Raw genomic sequence first — 23,506 nt, 5'->3', positions numbered from 1 at the left:
AAGGTAAATACATTGTTTGCTCTCCATCAAAATCTTTCATTTCCTAACTATGCCTATCAGTAGTTAGTGCCTTCAGTAGTTTGAATCTTTTATTTAGCTGGCAATAGTGGCGCTCGCTGTATTGCAGTAGTTCGAGTAACGAAGATTTTTGTGAGGTAAGTGGTTTGTAAAAGGTTTAGGGTAATGTTAGTCTGGGCCATTCTTTTGTAGGGACTATTGAAAGTCAGATTGCGTTCCGCTAAAAATATTGTGTGTCAGTTTAAGCACAGTCATTTATAATTTTTCTAAGGGGACGTTTCACATGGTGCCATTTTTCATCACGACAATACTCGTCCACACATTGGAAAGTGCCTCTATGAACTGTGTGTGTGGTGTTGTATTCCCATGACCAGCAAGATCCCAAGGTAAAACATGTGTGGACCAGCCCAGACATCAACTCCGTTCCAGTGTCAGTGTCCAGAATATCAGTTGTTACATACAACAGTTGTGGGGCAACTTACCTCAGGAGAGGATACAACGTGTTTATGACATCATTCCCAACCGAATCAGTGCACGCATCCAGCCAGATAGAGTGCAATGTCATATTGGTAAGTGGGCTTATACTGCCAAGTTCTTTGTAAATTTGACTCTATTTTGTAATCTCTTGAATAACATCTCATATCCCCTCAATCCTTGAAGTTTCGTTTTGTTTCCTACTTCCATTCTCGGTGCCTTTTTTGTCAGGCGTTGTACGAGGTGTTGAGAAAGTCTGTCCGCAATGCCATGTGATTGTTAGCCCGCGAGTGCCGTATGCCGCAGTGAATTTACCGAAATGAAACTCAGTGAAACACAACTTATTAATTTATTGAATATTAATTTTTATTACAGATTTTCACATTAAATGTCGAAAGTGTCCCCCCTGTTGTTGAATACACAATTCAATTCGTCTAATCATGTTTCCAAACACAAGCTGTAACATTTCTTCTGTAACAGAAGCAGTGAAAGTGGATATTGCAGTTTTCAATTCATCGATGGATTTTGAACGGTTTTTATAGACAGGTGCTTTCGCTGCACCCCACAAGAAAAAGTCAGGTGGTGTTAGGTCAGGCGATCGTGGAGGCCAAAGTCTCTGTGAAATTATGCGATCACTAAAAACATCAGCAAGCAGTAACATTGAAACGCGAGCTGTATGCGCGGTTGCACCATCTTGTTGTAAATAACCATTCAGTATTTCACTTAACCCAAGTTCTCCTATGAATGGGTACAGAATATCACTGCAGTATTGTCGTCCGTTTATTGTTTCGTTGAAAAACATGGGACCCACAATCCGACGTCTAGAAATTGCAATCCAAACTCCTATTTTCACGAAATGATGTGGTTCCTCATGAATACACAATGGATTTGTAGTACTCCACATACGAGAATTTTACGAGTTTATGTATCCAGATAAATGAAACCACGCCTAATCAGTGAAAAACGTTTCATTAAGAATACACCTTCCATTTCCTTGGACAGAATTTTTGAACCATTGACAATAATGCAGTCTCTTGCCATGATCAGTATATTTCAGTTCTTGCACGACTGTCACTTTGTATGGGAAAAGTTCTAATTTTTTTATTACAGCTGTGTGGGCCGTTCCGACCTTAATATCGATTTCTTGGGCGAGTTTTCTTACTGACAGGTTTGGACTCATGGACATTTTATCGGAAATATCGAGTAGCTTATACTCAGACAAGACGCTAGGACGACCAATTCTCAGTGCATTTGTCACTGAACCCGTACTTCGAAATTTGTTAATCAAATCTACCTTAGTATCGCGATGTGGGACTGTTGTCTCCGAGAAAACTGAATTAAATGTTTGACGAACTAAAACTGTGTATTTACCATCAGCTTTGAACACTTGTTCGACTAAAAACACACGTTCTTCAGTGGTCAGCATTTTAACAGTGACAAAAACGAAAGAAGGAACAAAACTTACACGTTCACGTCAACACGTAACGACACACACCAACGATACTACTGACGCTGGATGAGACAAACGAAACAGTGGAATGCTGGGAGAGTCCACTTGAAGGGAAGTAACCCAGGCAGGCGAACAATAATATGGCACGAGCGTATACCATCATACGGCACTGTGGAGTCCACCCCTATACTCGAGAACAAGCAGGAACAATATGGTGAATTTTCTGACGTACGCAAGTTGTTTTTAATGATTGTCGCTGCTGAACTGTCACATTTACTTCGCCTTTTATAAATGCAATTAATTAATTATTTTCCAGTTTTACTTTTCTTTTCAAAATTTTATTTGACATTAATCACTTTCACATAATCACATCGCATAACGGAGAATAAAAATCTTTTTATAAATAGTTATATACTCTGGAGCAGATTCACATTTAACTCTGCAAAACGGAAATATGTGAGAAATTGTCGACTAAGTAATTTCTAAGGTGACACTTTTGTAGAATTCACATTACAGTTCTTTTAAAGCAGCTTGCGTATTTTTATAATAATTGTTAATTTGTTGATGTTTGTGTGTTGCATAGTCATGATGCACAACGACAGATTACCTTCACTGCTTTTCGTTTTTAAGAATAAGTAAAATATTGTACGTCCCTTTAACCAGCTGTCATCATTCTTGTTCCTTTTCGGGTAAGCAGCATCATCTGGATGTAGGATGCTCGTCGCTTTTATGGTGATTGGTAGTGTCTTTTGCATACATACAAACTGTTTTCTGTTGGACAACGTTATTTGCGTTACCACAAACAAATCAACTTTTTTCTATGTCTCGTACCACTTTGCCCTTATGCTGGTGATATTAGTGGGTCGAGGACATTCTTCCCAGGTTTGTGCCAGTTAGTCTTTTTACTTTCGTTCTATAACATTCCTTCTTTTATTTTACGAGAAGTTCTTACACTCCACTGAAAGACGTTTCGAAGAAGACTTAATTGACATAAGATGCGTGGAACTTGATCGCATAGTAATATCTCCAGTGGGATGTCTTTGAAAACTACGGAACAGTAGATACTTATGGTTGTTTAGAGTTCCATCAGTAAAACAGAGAGCAACAACGCGATTCTTGAAAACTCTCACACACATTCACAGACCAGTGTCGTTTTTTATCCACTTCTCTCTCAGACCGCGTTGATTTTCATCTGACCAGTTGTGTATGTTGCACATATTCCTTTGTCCATAGTATGTAAACGATGCGCTACCTGTACACAAAATCTTTCATAAAACGCTGCAAAGCTTTACAGTTCTCGTAGACACCATTCGGAGAAATGTAAGCGATTTGTAAATTCACCGGCAGGAGACTGTTGGTGGAGCTAAATGCGGACAGAATGAAGTAGATTGGAATGTGGTATTCCCAGAACACTCCTTTGGCTGTACCCAAGTCGCTCGTTCAAGCTGCCACACAGTCCGAGAGTCAGCGACAAAAAAATTGCAAACTGTTTTATACTATTTGGTGTTTTAATAGATTGCTATTGACAACTTACAAACAAAAACCTGGTATCGAAAAACTTGGATTCTGGGACTTGCGATTATTGATAGGAAAGATCCCTCCCCTCTCCCATGAACAATAGACCTTGCCATCGCTGGAGTGGTTTGCGTGCATCGGTGGTACACACTTGCGGGATATCAGTCGATAGGCCAGACAAACGCGTGGTTCCTGAAGAGAGGCAGCGCGGCCTTTGCAGTAGTTGCAGGGGCAACGACCTGGATGACTGACTGATCTGGCCTTGTAACATCAACCTTATACGACCTTGCTGTACCGGTACTGCCAACGGCTGAAAGCGAGAGGAAACTACAGCCATAATTTTTCCCGACGGCATGCAGCTCTACTGGTTATATTGTGATGGCGACCTCTTGGGTAAAATATTCGTGAGGCGAGCTGTTGGCGACCGATCGATCGATAATGCTTCCCTGTTCACTAATTGTTTTACTGTCTACACCATTATTTGCAACCCGCTCCATTTCCCTATGCACAATTACCAAATTACTACTTTGAACATTAGTTAATTCATTACTCAGTGACGCTAACACACTGCTTTCGTCTTCACTGTCATTTCTCAGTTTACTTTGGAGGAGGAGGAGGAGGATCTTAGTGTTTAACGTCCCGTCGACAACGAGGTCATTAGAGACGGAGCGCAAGCTCGGGTGAGGGAAGGATGGGGAAGGAAATCGGCAGTGCCCTTTCAAAGGAACCATCCAGGGACGGGACTACTCAGGAGGATATCGTCACCAGGGGAAAGAAAACTGCCATTCTGTGGATCGGAGCGTGGAATGTTACGTTTCTTAATTAGGCAGGTAGCTTAGAATATTTAGAAAGGAAATGGATCGGTTGAAATTAGATATAGGAGGAACAGGACTTCTGGGATGGTGAATAAAGAGTTTTAAATACAAAATCGGGAGTAATGCAGGAGTAGATTTAATAATGAATAAGAAAATAAAAATGCGGGTAAGCTACTATGAACAGCGAAGTGAATGAATTATTGTAGCCAAGATAGACGAGAAGCCCACACCTTTCACAGTAGTACAAGTTTACATACCAATTAGCTCCCCAAATGAAGAGGAGTTTGAAGAAAAATTTGACGACATAAAAGAAATCATTCAGATAGTCAAGGGAGACGAAAATTTAATAGTGATGGAGGGCTGGAATTTGATAGTAGGAAAAGGACGAGAAGGAAAAATTAGCAGGTGAATATGATCTGGGGAAGAGGAATGAAAGAGGAAGCCGCCTGGTAGAGTTTTGCACAGAACATAAACTAATTGCTAACATCTGATATAAGAATCATAAAAGAGGGTTGTATACGTAAAAGATGCCTGCAGACACTGAAAGATTTCAGACTGAGTAAATAAGTGTTAGACAGAGATTTAGGAACGAGATTTTAAATTGTAAGATATTTGCAGTGGAACATGTGAATTCTGGCCACAATTTATTGATTATGAACTGTAGATTAAAACTGAAGAAATTGGAAAAAGTAAAGAAATTAGGGAGATGATGCATGGACAAGTTGAAAGAACCAGGGTTTCTGACATTTTCAGAGGCAGCATTAGGCAACGGTTGACTAGAACAGATAAAGGGAATACAGTAAAAGATGATTAGGTATTTTTAAGAGATGAAATACTGAAGGCAGCAGAGGATCATGCAGGTAATAAACAAGGTCTAGTAGAAATACTTGGATAACACAAGAGATACTGAATTTAGTTGATGAAAGGAAAAAAAACATAAAAATGCTGCAAATGAAGTAGGCGAAAGACAACACAAACGAATAAAAAATCAGATTGACAAGAAATGCAAAATGCTAAGCAGGACTGGTAGTAGACAAATGTAAGGATTTAGAAGCATTTTTCACAAGGGGAAGATAGATACCGCAGTAGGAAAATTAAAGAGGTCTTTGGAGAAAAGAGAAATAGCTGTATGAATATCAAGAGCTCAGTCCTAAAAAAACAAGGGAAAGCTGAAATGTGGAAGAAGTATATCGAGGGCGTGGAAAAGGGAGATACACATGAAGGCAACATTATAAACGGGGAGTGGACGTAGATGAAGACGTGATGGGAGATGTGATACTGCAAGAAGAATTTGACAGAACTCTGAAAGAGCTAAGTCGAAATAGGCCCAGAGAGTCGATGATATTTCGTCAGAACTCCCAACAACCTTGAGAGAGCCAGCCTGACAAAACTTTTCAATCTGGTGAGCAAGATGTATGAAACAAGTGAAACACCCTCATACTTCAAGAAGAATGTAAGAATTTCAATACGAAAGCAAGCAGTTGCTGACATGGGTGAAAATTACCGAACTATCAGTTTAAGTCATGGTGCCAAAATACTAACAGAATCCTTTACAGAAGAATGGAAAAGCTGGTAGAAAGCGACCTCGGGGTAGATCAGTTTGGATTCCGGAGAAATGTAGAAACACGTGGGGCAATACTGACCCTACTACGACTTTTCATAGAAAATAGGTTAAGGAAAGGCAATCCTACTTTTAAATAGTTCAAATGGCTCTGAGCACTATGCGACTTAACTTCTGAGGTCATCAGCCACCTGGAACTTAGAACTAATTAAACCTAACTAACCTAAGGACATCACACACATCCATGCCCGAGGCAGGATTAGAACCTGCGACCGTAGCGGTCGCTCGGTTCCAGACTGTAGCGCCCAGAACCGCAGGCCACTCCGGCCGGCAATTCTACGTTTACAGCATTTGTAGGCTTAGAGAAAGCTTTTGACAATGTTGGCTGGAATACTCTCTTTCAAATTTTGACGGTAGCAGGGGTAGAATACAGGGAACTTGTACAGACACCACACGCCAGTTGTAAGAGTCGAGCGGTATGAAAGAGAAGCAGTGTTTGAGAAGGAAGTGAAACAGTGTTGTAGACGAAACCCGAAATATTCAGTCTGTACATCGAACAAGTAGTAAAGGAAACCAAAGAAAAAACTGGAAAAGGAATTAAAGCTCAGGGAAATGAATTAAAAACTTTGAGGTTTACCGTTGACATTGTTCAAATGTTCAAATATGTGTGAAATCTTACGAGACTTAACCGCTAAAGCCATCAGTCCCTAAGCTTACACACTACTTAACCTAAAGGGTGTTTCAAAAATGACCGGTATATTTGAAACGGCAATACAAACTAAACGAGCAGCGATAGAAATACACCGTTTGTTGCAATATGCTTGGGACAACAGTACATTTTCAGGCAGACAAACTTTCGAAATTACAGTAGTTACAACTGTCAACAACAGATGGCGCTGCGGTCTGGGAAACTCTATAGTACGATATTTTCCACATATCCACCATGCGTAGCAATAATATGGCATAGTCTCTGAATGAAATTACCCGAAACCTTTGACAACGTGTCTGGCGGAATGGCTTCACATGCAGATGAGATGTACTGCTTCAGCTGTTCAATTGTTTCTGGATTCTGGCGGTACACCTGGTCTTTCAAGTGTCCCCACAGAAAGAAGTCACAGGGGTTCATGTCTGGCGAATAGTGAGGCCAATCCACGCCGCCTCCTGTATGTTTCGGATAGCCCAAAGCAATCACACGATCATCGAAATATTCATTCAGGAAATTAGATGTCGGCCGTGCGATGTGGCCGGGCACCATCTTGCATAAACCACGAAGTGTTCGCAGTGTCGTCTAAGGCAGTTTGTACCGCCACAAATTCACGAAGAATGTCCAGATAGCGTGATGCAGTAATCGTTTCAGATCTGAAAAATGGGCCAATGATTCCTTTGGAAGAAATGGCGGCCCAGACCAGTACTTTTTGAGGATGCAGGGACGATGGGACTGCAACATGCCGCTTTTCGGTTCCCCATATGCGCCAGTTCTGTTTATTGACGAAGCCGTCCATGTAAAAATAAGCTTCGTCAGTAAAACAAACGCTGCCCACATGCATATCGCCGTCATCAATCCTGTGCACTATATCCTTAGCGAATGTCTCTCGTGCAGCAATGGTAGCAGCGCTGAGGGGTTGCCGCATTTGAATTTTGTATCGATAGAGGTGTAAACTCTGGCGCATGAGACGATACGTGGACGTTGGCGTCATTTGGACCGCAGCTGCAACACTGCGAACGGAAACCCGAGGCCGCTGTTGGATCACCTGCTGCACTAGCTGCGCGTTGCCCTCTGTGGTTGCCATACGCGGTCGCCCTATTTTTCCAGCACGTTCATCCGTCACGTTCCCAGTCAGTTGAAATTTTTCAAACAGATCCTTTATTGTATCGCTTTTCGGTCCTTTGGTTACATTAAACCTCCGTTGAAAACTTTGTCTTGTTGCAACAACACTGTGTTCTAGGCGGTGGAATTCCAACACCAGAAAAATCCTCTGTTCTAAGGAATAAACAATGTTGTCCACAGCACACTTGCACGTTGTGAACAGCACACGCTTACAGCAGAAAGACGACGTACAGAATGGTGCACCCACAGACTGCGTTGTCTTCTATATCTTTCACATCACTTGCAGCGCCATCTGTTGTTGAAAATTGTAACTACTGTAATTTCGAAAGTATGTCCGCCTGAAAATGTACTGTTATCCCAAGCATATTGCAACAAACGGTGTATTTCTATCATTGCTCGTTTAGTTTTTATTGCCGTTTCAAATATAGCGGTCATTTTTGAAACACCCGGTAAATTATCATAAGGACAAATACACACACCCATGCCCAAGAGAGGACTCGAACCTCCGCTGGGACCATCCACACAGTCCATGACTGCAGCGGCCCCAGACCGCTCGGCTAATCCCGTGCTGCGATGATACTGTAATTCTGTCAGAGACAGCGCAGAACTTGGAAGAGCAGTTGAACGGAATGGACAGTGCCTTGAAAGAAGCATATAAGATGAACATCAATAAAAGTAAAACCATAATAATGTAATGGAATGTAGTCAAATGAAATCAGGTGATGCAGAGGGAATTAAATTAGGAAATGAGACATTTAAAGTAGTACATGAGTTTTGCTACTTGGGCAACGAAATAACTGATGATAGCCGAAGTGGAGACAATATAAAATATAGAATATAAAATATAGACTGGCACTGGCAGGAAAGTTGTTTCTGAAGAAGAGAAATATGTTAATATCGATTGTAGATTTAAGTGCCAGGAAGTGTTTTTGGAAGTGTATGGAGCGTAGCGTTATATGGAAGTGAAACATGGATGATGAACAGTATAGACAAAAAGAGAAAGAAGCTTTCGAAATGTGGTGCTACAGATGAATGCTGGTAGATCAGTTGACAAATGAGGAGATTCTGAGTAGAATTGGGGAGACAAGAAATTCGTGGGGCAACCCGCCTAGACAAAGGGATCGGTTGACGGGAGACAATCTGAGACACCAAGGGATCACCAGTTTAATATTGAAGGGAAGTGAGAGGGGCAAAAATAGTACAGGGAGCCCGAGAGATGAATACAGTAATCAGATTCAGAAGCATGTGGGCTGCAGAAGTTATTCGGACATGAAGAGCCTCGCACAGGATAGTATAGCATTGAGAGCTGTATCAATCCAGTATTCTGACTGAGACCCCCAACAACAACAACAAGGCAATATCAGCACGAATCTAGTTGGGACTAACCCCGACAGCGATATTCCAGAGGTGTCAAGAAAAAGTACTTGCTGTAGTCACTTTATACGCATAAATACCTTTGTCCTTTGCTTCGTTTCTCTTGATATTATTACAAAAAATTATAAAGCTGACTTTCCCTATCAACAGTTTATGATGCAAATGATGAATCAGAGTTTTAGCTAGGACCCGTGTAAGGTAGTTTCCAGGCATTACATTTGAAGTGCATAGGCGTCACATGTCCCAGAATCCAAACTTTTTCGTAATAGGCTTTTGTTTGTTTAGTCATCAATAACAGCATATTAAAATGCCAAAAGTAGTATAAAAGAATTGCATTTTTTGTCTTATCCCAGGGTCTCGGTCTATCATGGTAACGTGTGGATTGTGTGTTACCGTTGTAAAAATGTTAGTTGTATTTCTCTCGTTATTTGCTGTTCTTTAGCGTTGGGGTATTTTGTTCTCCACACTTTAGTTTCTTCAGTTTTTTTTAATAATTTTTGCAAAAGCGTATGGACTTGGTAAGATCAGGATACCTTTCAGCATACACTCCACCGCTGTTATAACAGTCTGACGATAGTCGAAGGAAAACCATATTTACTTTTCCGACTGTCGTATACATTGTGGAAGGCTGAGCAGCTTGGCGAGAAAGTTGCGTAAATAGCAATAGCTACTATAGCATCTCACAATTGATGCGTACTTCAAGCGCGTAGGTAAACACATAAGATGTAGCCGAATTACGTGCTTGTTTACATTTGACGCAGTAGGGCACACTGACAGCAGGAGAGTGGGCAGCCGCCAGTTATTGTGTTGGTTGGTTGGTTTGTGGGATTGAAGGGACCAGACTGCTACTGTCATCGGTCCCAGTTATCGTGTTACTTTTTGATAAAGTTTCAGACATGTTATGTAGTTGAAGGCATTTCTCAGTGACACAGAAGAAAGGGTATAGTTGTAACAAAGCCGTTATCATTATTCTGGAGGTATATGCGTTACAAACTATGTTGTTACTATTTGCAGCCATTTCTCTTCAGTTACTACCTCAGTTATGGTTTATCATATAGATAAGAAAAGCTTCAGCCTTTTGCAACGGAATGTTTTATTTGTGGGTACCAAACATATTTCGTCTACTCATGCTACGCATCTCCATGGTCTACAACATACATCTATACTATACAAAGAAATTACTCAATCTGTACTAATAATAAAACTGTAAAATCGTCGTGTCCGTCTGTTTCTGTGTTTGAGCAAGATAATCTCCAAAACTACTGGACAAATTTTTATGCCGTTCTCAGAAGTACCTTGAGCGTAGCCTGAGGCAACATACAGGCTTTATTTCAAGAAATCTGGCACACAGAAGAAAATATATTGTAGTTTAAAGTGTTTTTGTCTAAAATCGCCTCCTCAGCTTAACAAAAAAATATTCAAATGTGTTGAAAGGTGGCTACACTGAGTCACAGCGCCAGAGATTGCGCCATAGAGTATTATTCAGCCGCCTCCACTGGAAGTTGTCGCTGAGAAGTTGCTGAGGGCAGTGGTAGTTCTGAGGTAGGCGTGATCTGTGCTTGTTGAGACGTCGATAGAGTATTAGTTGTTCTGTTGGGCAAGACACCAGATGTTGTTGGATTGGGGATGTTGCAATGATCAGAGTGTATTTTTCGTCAATATATATGAATGTAAAGAAATTTTTTATTTCAGTCCTAAATAAAAATGCCTTTTGGTCACAGGTTCAGTCTACAAAGCATCTGGCTTGTGTTCATGTATTGGAGTGTAATTCTGGTTTCTATATGAAGTTATAGTATTTCTAGTTTTTTATTACTTCAGTGTAAATCGTGTTTAAAATATCTTGTCTTATTGAGGTAGAACCGTGCCAGATGTGTACGTTGAATCACACTTCCACACACACAGAACAGTTACACTTATGCTTTCTTGTTTCGTAGCTTTATAGTTGCTGCGGACTTAATTAATTAATTGTTAACGGAAATTTCTTTTCATTCCTTGTTGTTATTCTATGTCAGATTGCGTACTAATATTATTCAGGGCCAACCGGTTACGAGACTGCGTAACCGGACAAACAGCGACTAAAATTAAAATTATTAGCATTATATTTAATTAAGCCCCCATGCACGTGGCTACCGCTGTTTCGGATCGTCTCTTGGAATTCTTTTGATAGCAAAAATAGCACACAGTAGTATTGTTGTGATACTTTGTAGTTTAGTAACTGTAGTCTATATTGCATGTGTAGATTTGGTAATTGAACATTTATAGTTGTCATTCTTTTAATGGTATTTTGGCAGAATTTAATTTTTGATTCTTGTATATGGGTTTGACAGTTTAGTGCAACTATGAGGATTTCAGTTGTTCGTTAATCGTGTTGGTCGGGAAGCATTTCGTGTGAATGGTATTGTTGGTGATAGTGTTATATTGTGTGTAATTTTCGTGTTGTGACGAGTTTTGTAAATGATTACGCGATCGATGAAAAAGGCAAAAATGTTGGATAGTGAGAATGACGAAATTGTTAACATGGCGAACTCGCCAACATATGAGAACAGTATGATGAATAATGAAGTAGAAAACAATTTAATAAGTCAGGAAAATAGTCCGGAAGCAGTTCAAAATTTTTCACAATCAAAAAATTTTCAGAATTCGAGATTAACGACAGAAGATTATGGAATAGTATGGAACACAGATAGCTTTACAACTATGACGAAGGAAGTTGGTTTTGCGGGAAATGTTAGGGGCGTAAAGAATTTAGAACCAGTTAATATGGAGCAGTTGATGAGTGCAATATTAAATTTGGGCTCACGGTTAGACTCACAAATAGGAACAATTAAAACTGAGATGGAAACAATGGAAACAGACTCACGAATAGGGACATGTTTTAAAAACATGAAAGATGAATTAAAGAAAGAAATTAGAGAAGTACAACCGATTTTGAATGCTCACAATAATAGATTCATTTCAATAGAAATCAGACAAAAGGAACAGGATAGAGAACAGGAAGAAAGAGATCGCGTGATAGTACAAAAATTTTCAGAGTTAAATTTACAACGCGCACACGATAAGGAAGAAATATTTTAAAGAATCGAGGAATCTGTACCAAATGAAAGAATAAATAACCTAACACAACAATGTGAACAGTTAACTACTGTGTCAATACTGAAACCCGAGTCGCGACACTTACGGAAGACGTAAATAAACAGAAAGAACAAATAGGTGACTTATCGGGAAGAGTTGAGATTTCAGATAAATTGACAAGTCTTAGTTTAAATGGGAACAGAGATTCAGATGATACAGCTCCATTGCCATTTGCAGAAACAGAAGAGTACCAGAACATAAATAAACATGTTGAAAATCAGGGAAAATTTAATGAACGCGTTAAAAGGGAATTTGAGGCGTTACGAAAGCAAGTCAAACAACTTGAAGGCGAAATCGTAGGAAAAGACAGCAGAAGAAATGTAGAATCACAGATAGCAGAGGGGTTCGAAGAAAATAATTTATTTCATTTACGAGATGCAACAAGAGGGCGCCAGGCGCGCGAACTTGACAATAATCGACATTGGGACTGGGACAGACGCGGTAGGTCTTTGTCACCAAGAGGCGAAAACTTTGGTTATAAACACTTTTTAACTGTTCGGAAATTTAGAATCTTTCGCAATTCTAAGAATGACATACATTCATGTTCATGGTTAGACCAATTTATGTACGCACTTCTACCAAATTGGCCAGTAAGCCACAAACTGGAATTTATGTGTGGCTATTTAAGTCCTCAGGGGATTTGCTACACTAAGTGAATATGTGCCGTAGCGTGCACAGGGCCCCGAGCTGTAGTGGTGCTATTTCCCTTTTAGTTTTCTGCACCGCTGCCTACTCTTTTACTATTCTTTGTATCTATCAAAACAACTCTTCAACTATCAATCTATCTAGAGAGTCGGTAAAGAATAACCGGATATGACTATTTTACCCAAAAGTGATTTCGGAAATTACCGTTTGGAATTACTATATCTTCAGCAGCATTCATTCGTAGTTTAAACGAAATTTAACCTGTGTATCTTCGTGACAATATTACTTAATATGTTGACGATATTCTTATTGCTAAACGTTCTTGGAGTGAGCACAACAAAATTTTGGATTCATTATTACGTATTTTTGCAAGAGTTGGCATTACAGTGAACTCGGAAAAATCTGAATTTGGTCGTTCTCAGGTGAAATTTCTTGGTCATATTATTTCTACAGAAGGTATTCTTCCTGATCCAGAGAAACTAGACGTTATTCGTAATTATGCTGTTCCTACTACAAAACGTGATGTTCGTAGTTTCCTTGGTGTCTGTAATTTTCTTAGACGCTTAGTTCGCATGAAATTTCTATTAAACGAAAGTCGGTTGACAACTCTGTTTCGTTAGTTTGCATTCCTGATGAGTGGCTTAATAAATTGATTTGGCATACACATTTCAGTTATGCACACTTTGGTCCCAGAAAATGCTTTCATAAATTATGAGAAAATTGCTATTTCAGTTATATGGAAAAACGTATTCGATCTGTTCTTGCCAAATGCAAATTGTGTCAGAAAGCTAAGCCGCCAACTATTTCTCACAGAGCACCGTTGTTTCCTATCATTCCAGCGAAATTAAAGGAGATGGTTGCAGTCGATTTGTTCGGTCCAGTGGTTCTTTTTACTAATGGTTTTGCGTACATTTTGGTAGCACTGGAACTGACATCAAAATGTGTGTTTCACACCTTTACGCAAAGCAACAGCTCGTTCAGTCTCTAATGCTTTCATTAAACATTTTCTTAAAGAAGTGGGACATGTTGATAAGGTTATATCAGATAATGGATCACAGTTTGGCTCTAAAATTTGGCTTCGTACTCTACGGCGTCGTAACATTAAACCAATTTTCATTTCACTTTTTCACTCTAAATCTAACGCTTCAGAGAGATCGATGAAGGAAATCAATAAATTGTGTCGACTTTGTCATCAGAATCACAGAACGTGGAATCAGTATCTTCATATTTTTCAAAACATTGATTCAACTTCTTTACCGCCTATATTGATATTAAAAAATAATGCACCGACAAATCGCATTTCTGAAATCGTTCCTTTTCCGCCTTCACGGAAACTGCGGCATTCTGAAGTTGTCAACCTGGCTCTACAAAATATTGCATCTGCGGCTACTAGAAGAGAGAAATCAGCTAAACGTCCTGGTCGTTTAAAAACCTTGTCAGTTGGTCAAAAGGTGTTAGTTAAGTCTCATCGTTTGTCTCACAAAGGAAAAGGCTGGTGTCGCAAATTTTTTCTGCTTTATAACGGTCCATATAAAGTTCGCAAAATTACTCATGATAACACTGTCGAAGTAGAAACTCTTAAATCACGGCGCTCTAAGGGAATACATCATATATCGAACGTTAAAATTTTTATGGAATGACATACTTTTGAGAATATAACAGTTATACGTAAACACGCAGAGAATACAAGGATACCGCGCCGTGTTCTGGCGGCGGCACATACTCAAAGCAACAGTCAAGTCTGCGCGCCGCACAAGGCAGTCGTTGACCGCAAACAATTACTACTTACGTCACGTGTACCTACAGCTGATCGAGCGCTCAGTGCGAATGCAGTGACAGCCGTAAACAAATACAGTCTAATTTCTCTGATTCAATTCAGTATAAAGCTATAGTGACTTGATAAATTGTTATTAACGTTCAGTATTTATCAGGATACAGTTGTATAAAATATTTAAGAACTTCAGGTAAATTCTGTGTGTCCGACGTTAAGAGGACGTGCTAACGAGAAAATTTTAGGAAGAATGTAATTTCGAAGAAGAAAGTAATAAACTAAAAAGGTAACTATTGAGTTTATTTTTCAGGTAACATTTCCACTTAGGTACGTACTTTAGACGTAATTTGCTGCGGTTACGTGATTTATACTTTGTGTTAACTGATTTTGACAATGATTGATTAATGAAGAGGGTTGTTAATTGTGTATATTATGCATCGCTTGGCTGCACTGTTTTTTCACTGATGTCACATTTTTTTAATTATGTGCCTGCTGTGCTTTTTTATTTAAATTATAATTGTCAACTGATTAGTCTTGTTGATATGGTTATGTGTGTAAGTCATACTTCGTGATTTATCTGCTTGCACCTTCATGTTTACTTATTAAGATTACATGTGAACATTTATTTGCTTATGCTGATATGATGCTAATGACCTGTTTATTATTTGAGATATATATTTGCTGCATTGCGTATGGATTGCATATTTACACATTTCTGTTTTGTTGTCATAACTACTATTTAATTTGGTATATAGAAATGCTGATATGCGGTGTACGAACATGGAGTTTAGGTCACACTATGGTATTAATTATAGATTGTTCGCTTGGCAGAGCCTCGTTATAGGGATTGTGCTACATCCACTTGTTGACATTCTGTTCTCTACTAGTATATTTACTCGCGATTGCATGTTTTGCTTACGCTCAGTGCTTTATATTTTAAGATAAGAAAATGAACTGCTATAATTCTACGAACGACATTGGCACAAGAAACTTCATTGAAGTCACATGAGCTGGAGGTTTTATGGAAGCTGTATAAATTTATGCTAATATATGCTAATAGGAAGGAAGATAACGACATGACATACAAACACTAGGTTTAGACCATTGACAGTTATTACACTGCATTCTTCGTGAGCAATTGAAATAGCAAGTGACACTTGACACAAGAAATGCTCCACATGTTTGCTTCTGTTTTGCCATGATTCTTGAAGTGGTGTACACACGGTGAAATATTACGATCATTCACACTCCGTACTCGTACTTACTGAAAGTTATTCAAACTAAAGGCTGTTAGAGGTTATGTATGCATTTCTTTTATTTAATGATGGGCATGGTAACCAAAATGTATTTTATAATTCATAATGAGTAGAAGATTTAGGTCTGATGGATTACACAGAGGTTGTGTGTGGACATTGTGTCTTCGGATTGTATGGGATGATGAAGTTTGCACTAGGATTTTATCTGTACTTGTTCGGGGAGACTGACTAGAGGAAAGAGCTGTTATGGAAGTGAAATGATATGGGTGATAAGGTTTATATGAATCGACGTGTTGAACAGGTATTATTGAGGTATTAAGATTATGTGATGCTGATGATTATTGGAGTTTTGGTGGATAAGAGGTAAAGTAAGTGAGGAGCATATTTTTTTATTGGTTTATATGGAACAAGGAGGATGAAGATGGCAGACTAGAACACTAGATTGTCTACACACACACACACACACACACACACACACACACACACTCACTCTGTTAAATCAATAAGCAGTATATACTTTTTTTTGGAGAAAGGAACTATTTGCATATCATGGCACACTGACAGTTGTTCAGAAAAAGTTGGCTTGGCAAACATTGGTCTTGACATGATGACTATGACGTTGACTATTGACTGTTATACACTGTACCACTACTACTCGATACACATATTGAGCATCAAATTTTGACAGAATTGCATTTACACAGTTAACACTATTAAAGTACACAGTAGTACTTAAATGTGGATGAAAGATGAGTGAGTGTTTTACTTTCCCAATCCCAAATAATTGTTACTGACCTACCTCCTAAATATTATTTTACTTATTTGTTGTGGCTTGCACTGACACCATAAATATTATAGGTTTACTGACATTTGTGTATTGTAATAGTTAATATGACAATTATCTGATATCATTTGTGTGTTTGCTATAATTTGTATGTTTAGTGAAAGAGCATTGATAATGATTATGTAAAAGCAATTGTGTGTGCATTCAAACTGTTGTTCGTGCTTGCGCCTGTTCAACATTGTTGGGTGCCACTTGGAAATGTTTAATTTCTGCTGATGAACTCTGATGAACTGTCTAATTAGTGACAGTGAGTATTATGGACTGTTACCTGCACCTGTTCAACATTGGTGGGTGCCACTGTTGGAACTGCTACTACTGATTGACACTTGTTGCTATCTGGACCTGCTCAACATTGCTGGGTGCCACTGATGAAACTGCTTCTACTGAAATGATGTCACTTGTTGGTGTCTGCACCTGTTAAACATTGCTGGGTGCCACTGATGGGCTGCTTCTACTGAGATAAGGTCACTTGTTGGTGTCTGCGCCTGCTCGCCATTTTTGGGTGCCACTGTTGGAGCTGTTTAAATACTGTTTATGAAATGTCATGAGACTGCTATTTGCACCTGTTGACCATTGCTGGGTGCTACTGCTGGAACTGTCAACTACTCTACTTGTTTATTGAACTATTGAAAGGATTTTATGTGAATATTTGTATAAACTGATTTTTAGTGTGTTTACTGTTTATGAAATGTTGAGAGACTCTTACCTGCACCTATTCGTCATTGCTGACGCTATTGATTGAATTGTTTAACCACATGATACTTATGTAAACTATTATGTAAAATCATATGTATGCAAGCAATTATATTCCTTACTGTATTTTATATATTAGGTTATTGAAGGGTCAGTGCAAAGCCAAAATTTATTTACTTATTTAATATTATCTTTTGTTTTTGTTTGTATTTTTTGAACGAATTTGGTGGTATTTTCACCACCAATGCTCGAAAAAAATGCCATCAAATTCTAGCCCGTGGAGGAGGTGCATATGGAAGGTGGCTACACTGAGTCACAGCGCCAGAGATTGCACCATAGAGTATTATTCAGCCGCCTCCACTGGAAGTTGCCGCTGAGAAGTTGCTGAGGGCAGTGGTAGTTCTGAGGTACGCGTGATCTGTGCTTGTTGAGACGTCGATAGAGTATTAGTTGTTCTGTTGGGCAAGACACAGATGTTGGATTGGGGATGTTGGAATGATCAGTGTGTATTTTTCGTCAATTTATATGAAAGTAAAGACTTTTTTTATTTCAGTCCTAAATAAAAATGCCTTTTGGTCACTGGTTCAGTCAACAAACCATCTGCGTTCATGTATTGGAGTGTAATTCTGGTTTCTATATGCAATTATAGTATTTCTAGTTTTTTTATTACTTCAGTGTAAATTGTGTTTAAAATATCTTATTGAGGTAGAACCGTGCCAGATGTGTACGTTGAATCACACTTCAACACACAGAACAGTTACACTTATGCTTTCTTGTTTCGTAGCTTTATAGTTGCTGGGGACTTAATCAATTAATTGTGTTAATGGAAATTTCCTTTCATTCCTTGTTGTTATTCTATGTCAGATTGCCTACTAACATTATTCAGGGCCAACCGGTTACGAGACTACGTAACCGGACAAACAGCGACAAAAAATTAGTTATTTGCATTCTATTTAATTAAGCCCTCATGCAGTGTGTAAAGTCTTACGGGACTTACATGCTAAGGTCATCAGTCCATAAGCTTACACACTACTTAACCTAAATCATCCTAAGGACAAAAACACACACACACACACACACACACACATGCCAGAGGGAGGACTCGAACCTCCGCCGGAACCAGCCGTACACTCCTCAACTTAACAGTTCGGATATTTAATTATTACTCTGTAGTGCCCAAAAGAACCAATAGATGGTGCTGCTAGTTTTGTAATACACAGATTGATACCTAGATAGCTCTGGCTTTTTTTTAACTCAGTGACAAATGTATTTTTCGGAAGTTCACGCCAACGACAGAATTAAACTCAGAAATCTTACATTTACGAATACAAACGAAACAACGAATTTACTTGGCTAGTATATACGGAATTACTTATTTGGCTGTGTGGTCAAAAACGTAACGTCATTGCTTAGCTTCTTTGACAGTTTCTATTCACATTCTTTGCTAGAAAAGACTTTATTAACAAGTTGTATAGGTTAAAACAGTATTTTGGGGTTATAATAAAGTCTAGTTAAGACCCAAGTCGTTTCGCTCTATTTTAATATATTTTCAGTGGTCACTGTAACAATTTAGTTTTTCTTACAATTTTGTTTTCTAGGGTCATGAACAGTTCTCAGGCTTTGCTGTACTATTATAAACAGTATTAACTGTTATCATTGCTCACGGTTTTTTCGTGTCTTACGTCATTCTTCGCGTTCTTCTACACACATGTGGTAGATTTTAGCATGCAACACTTTAAATAACACTAAATATATTGACGTTTTAGTGTTGTGAAGAATCATTGCCATCTCGCCATTTCCTGCACTTTGTTTTGATGTGCAACATGCTTTCGTCAGTTGTTTCGTATTACTGGTAGCGAGAGCGTCTGCGGTTGGTGCGCGCGCGTGCGTCTGTGTGTGTGTGTGTGTGTGTGTGTGTGTGTGTGTTATTACAGTCGCAAAATACGGTACGTAACCTATAAGACTGTGACTGCGGAAACAGAGAAGCCAAAAAACAACGAAGATAACATGAATGTATTAAGTTTGCTTCTGAATTTGGGTGCCTATTCATTACATTTTGATTTAAGTTTGTTTACGAATAAAAATCTATAGAAAAGGCCGAATCTTTCTTCATACACCAGAACGACTGAAAGACTGCGGACTCTGCGGTCTCAAAAATCCCATGAAGATCGTGAGGCGAGATTTGCTGTACCTCGAGAACATCAGGATTTAACCGGCTTCTTGGAAATTCCTTCCAAAAACGAGGCGCAACGTAGCTTCGCTCAGAGATGCTTGAAGTTATTTCTCCCCAGCGTAACATCATGGGAGTGGAAATTTTGATGGGAAGTGGTGCAGGCAAGCGAGTTTTTATACCTTGAATACCATTTATTCCTAACAGTGACTATTTTGCTTTAGATGTGTACAATTTTTTATTTTTTTAACTTTTCATTCCCTTGACTGAAGGGAATAGTGCGGGCCGCTATAGAGCTTCTTCATGCTCTTTTCGGACGTAGTGTTACAAATGTTTATTTCGTCTACTTTGTTTATTACAATCTATGGGGTGTCTTTTATTACAATTGAGGGGGACTGCTAAGGGTATAGTTTTTGCTGATGGTGGTGTCTTCTCGTTTGTGGTGGTCTTCTCTCTTCTTCTCTTTCTTCGTTCTCAAATTTCTTCCAAATCTGTAGCCAGTTCCTCGCGTGAACGTCTGCACTTTTCCGTTGCGCTGCGTCCAGCTTGGAGACATCTATTCCGCCTATTACTTCAGAGTTCACTCCGCTGTTAGGCCAGTTCACGAACTCCCTGGTTTGAACTGCTCGGTTTACAACTAGTCTCTTCTTCTGCGCCTGCCACTGTGGCCGAGCGGTTCTAGGCGTTTCTGTCTGGTACCGCGTGATCGCTACGGTCGCAGGTTCTAGGGGACTGATGATCTCAGATGTTAAGTCCCATAATGCTCGGAGCCATTTGGACCATTTTTTCTCCTTCTGCTGGGTGTTCGTCTCTGGTATCGCGGAAGTCGTCGATTCCTGTCAGAGCGGTTTCCTGCGTCGCCCGCGTTTCCATTTGTGGCCGCGGGTTGAGAGCCTCCTTCAGCCTCAGGCAGGCTGCCTCCATTTCGGTGTGGAGCGCCATTCGGAAGCGGGATTCCTCTTCCTGAATGGCGGCTCCGATATCCACATTGGGTACTTCGCCCACTGTCATTGTGGCGGGTTATTTGCTCTGGCGTACGGCGGTAACCCACCTCCACCGCCACTCTAACTGGCGGCGGTTGTCGTTCGCGCGGGCGAGTGATGTCACGGCTTTCTTGCCGTACTTCGGCCTGTTCCTTCTTTTTTTGCGCCCGGTTTGTTCCGGCGGCCCCTCGGTGGTGGTGCGGCCTGCAAATACCTTACAGCCGCGCCAGCTCGCGACTTGTGGCCCACCGCAGCGGGCACAAGTCGGACGGTCTACACTTGTGCGTGTGCAGCTGCGACTGTCGTGGCTGTCTCCACACTCGACGCACTTGGCCTCGTTACGGCAGTATTTTGGCACATGTCCTTCTTGCTGACACATGATGTATTGGGGCTTCGTGTCTAGCTCCGCTGGGAGAGGCGTCACCGTTACTGGGAAGCCCACGAGCTTCTTCATCTTGTAGATTTCTCCTGCGGCCGTTTCTGCTCACGTCTGGCCGTTTCCACAGCCAGGATGGAGAGCGGTGTTCTCTGCTTGTTGGTCCGGATGTGGAATTTCACTGCCACGTTCTCATATCCCAACAGTAGAAGGCATTTCTTGACGGTGTCTTCGGCACACAGCCAGGGCAGTCCTCTCACAAAAGCCTTGACTACACCCTTCCTCTTCGTCTTCCTCTTCGTCTTCCTCTTCGTCTTCCTCTTCGTCTTCCTCTTCGTCTTCTTCTTCGTCTTCTTCTTCGTCTTCTTCTTCGTCTTCTTCTTCGTCTTCTTCTTCGTCGTCGTCGTCGTTGTCGTTTTCTTCGTCGTCGTTTTCTTCGTCGTCGTTTTCTTCGTCGTCGTTTTCTTCGTCGTCGTTTTCTTCGTCGTCGTCGTTTTCTTCGTCGTCGTCGTTTTCTTCGTCGTCGTCGTTTTCTTCGTCGTCGTCGTTTTCTTCGTCGTCGTCGTCGTCTTCTTCGTCGTCGTCGTCGTCTTCTTCGTCTTCTTCGTCTTCTTCGTCTTCTTCGTCTTCTTCGTCTTCTTCGTCTTCTTCGTCTTCTTCGTCTTCTTCTTCTTCTTCTTCTTCTTCTTCTTCTTCTTCTACGTCTTCTTCTTCTTCTTCTTCTTCTTCTTCTTCTTCTTCTTCTTCTTCTACGTCGTCGTCTTCTTCGTCGTCTTCGTCGTCTTCGTCGTCTTCTTCGTCGTCTTCGTCGTCGTCGTCGTCGTCGTCGTCGTCGTCGTCGTCGTCGTCGTCGTCGTCTTCTTGATGAGATAAAAGAAATTATTTAGGTAGTGAAGGGAGATGAAAATTTAATAGTCACGGGTGAGAGTAGGAAAAGGAAGAGAAGGAAACGTAGTAGGTGAATATGAATTGGGTCTAAGAAATGAAAGAGGAAGCCGCCTGGTAGAATTTTGCACAGAGCATAACTTAATCATAGCTTACACTTGGTTCAAGAATCATAAAATAAGGTTGTATACATGGAAGAATCCTGGAGATACTAAATGGTTTCGATAGATTATATAATGGTAAGACAGAGAATTAGACCCCAGATTTTAAATTGTAAGACATTTCCAGGGGCAGATGTGGACTCTGACCACAATCTGTTAGTTATAAACTGTAGATTAAAACTGAAGAAACTGCAAAAAGGTGGGAATTTAAGGAGATGGGACCTGGATAAACTGACTAAACCGGAGGTTGTACAGAGTTTCAGGGAGAGCATAAGGGAACAATTGACAGGAATGGGGGAAAGAAATACAGTAGAAGAAGAATGGGTAGCTTTGAGGAATGAAATAGTGAAGGCAGCTGAGGATCAAGTAGGTAAAAAGACGAGGGCTAGTAGAAATCCTTGGGTAACAGAAGAGATACTGAATTTAATTGATGAAAGGAGAAAATACAAAAACACAGAAAGTGAAGCAGGCAAAAAGGAATACAAACGTCTCAAAAATGAGATCGACAGGAAGTGCAAAATGGCTAAGCAGGGATGGCTAGAGGACAAATGTAAGGATGTAGAGGCTTATCTCACTAGGGTTAGATAGATACTGCCTACATGAAAATTATAGAGACCTTTGGAGAAAAGAGAACCACTTGCATGAATATCAAGAGCTCAGATAGAAACCCAGTTCTAAGCAAAGAAGGGAAAGCAGAAAGGTGGAAGGAGTATATAGTGGGTCTATACAAGGGCAGTGTACTTGAGGACAATATTATGGAAATGGAAGAGGATGTAGATGAAGATGAAATGGGAGATTCGATACTGCGTGAAGAGTTTGACAGAGCACTGAAAGATCTAAATGGAAACAAGGCCCCGGGAGTAGACAACATTCCATTAGAAATACTGACAGCCTTGGGAGAGCCAGTCGTTACCAAACTCTACCATCTGGTAAGCAAGATGTATGAGACAGGCGAAATTCCCTCAGACTTCAAGAAGACTATAATAATTCCAATCCCAAAGAAAGCAGGTGTTGATAGATGTGAAAATTATCTAACTATCAGTTTAATAAGTCGCAGCTGCAAAATAATAACACGAATTCTTTACAGACGAATGGAAAAACTGTTAGAAGCCGACCTTGAGGAAGATCCGTTTGGATTCCGTAGAAATGTTGGGACACGTGAGGCAATACTGACCCTACGACTTATCTTAGAACAAATTAAGGAAAGGCAAAACTACGTTTCTAGCATTTGTAGACTTAGAGAAAGCTTTTGACAATGTTGACTGGAATACTCTTTCAAATTCTGAAGGTGGCAGGGGTAAAATACAGGAGCGAAACTCCATTTACAATTTGTACAGAAACCAGATGGCGGTTATGAGTCGAGCGATATGAAATGGAAGCAGTGGTTGAGAAGGGAGTGAGACAGGGTTGTAGCCTCTCCCCGAAGCTATTCAATCTGTATATTGAGCAAGCAGGAAACAAAAGAAAAATTCGAAATAGGTATTAATATCCATGGAAAGGAAACAAAAACTTTGAGGTTCGCTGATGACATTGTAATTCTGTCAGAAACAGCAAA

At 40.1% G+C, this 23,506-nt stretch overlaps 1 protein-coding gene across 1 annotated transcript; it reads left to right on the top strand.

The window, feature by feature from the left end:
* Positions 1–21,191: 21,191 nt before the first annotated feature.
* LOC126336981 (uncharacterized protein DDB_G0271670-like) lies at positions 21,192–21,770 on the top strand (the record flags this gene model as incomplete). Its single annotated transcript, XM_050001218.1, has 1 exon — positions 21,192–21,770. A coding segment is annotated over one exon (579 nt), but the record flags the coding sequence as incomplete, so codon positions are not given.
* Positions 21,771–23,506: the final 1,736 nt, after the last annotated feature.

This window comes from Schistocerca gregaria, chromosome 1 (genome assembly GCF_023897955.1).
Source record: "Schistocerca gregaria isolate iqSchGreg1 chromosome 1, iqSchGreg1.2, whole genome shotgun sequence".
Lineage (NCBI taxonomy): Eukaryota > Metazoa > Arthropoda > Insecta > Orthoptera > Acrididae > Schistocerca > Schistocerca gregaria.
Note: the sequence above shows the minus strand (reverse complement) of the source record. Positions and strands in the feature narration are given on the sequence as shown.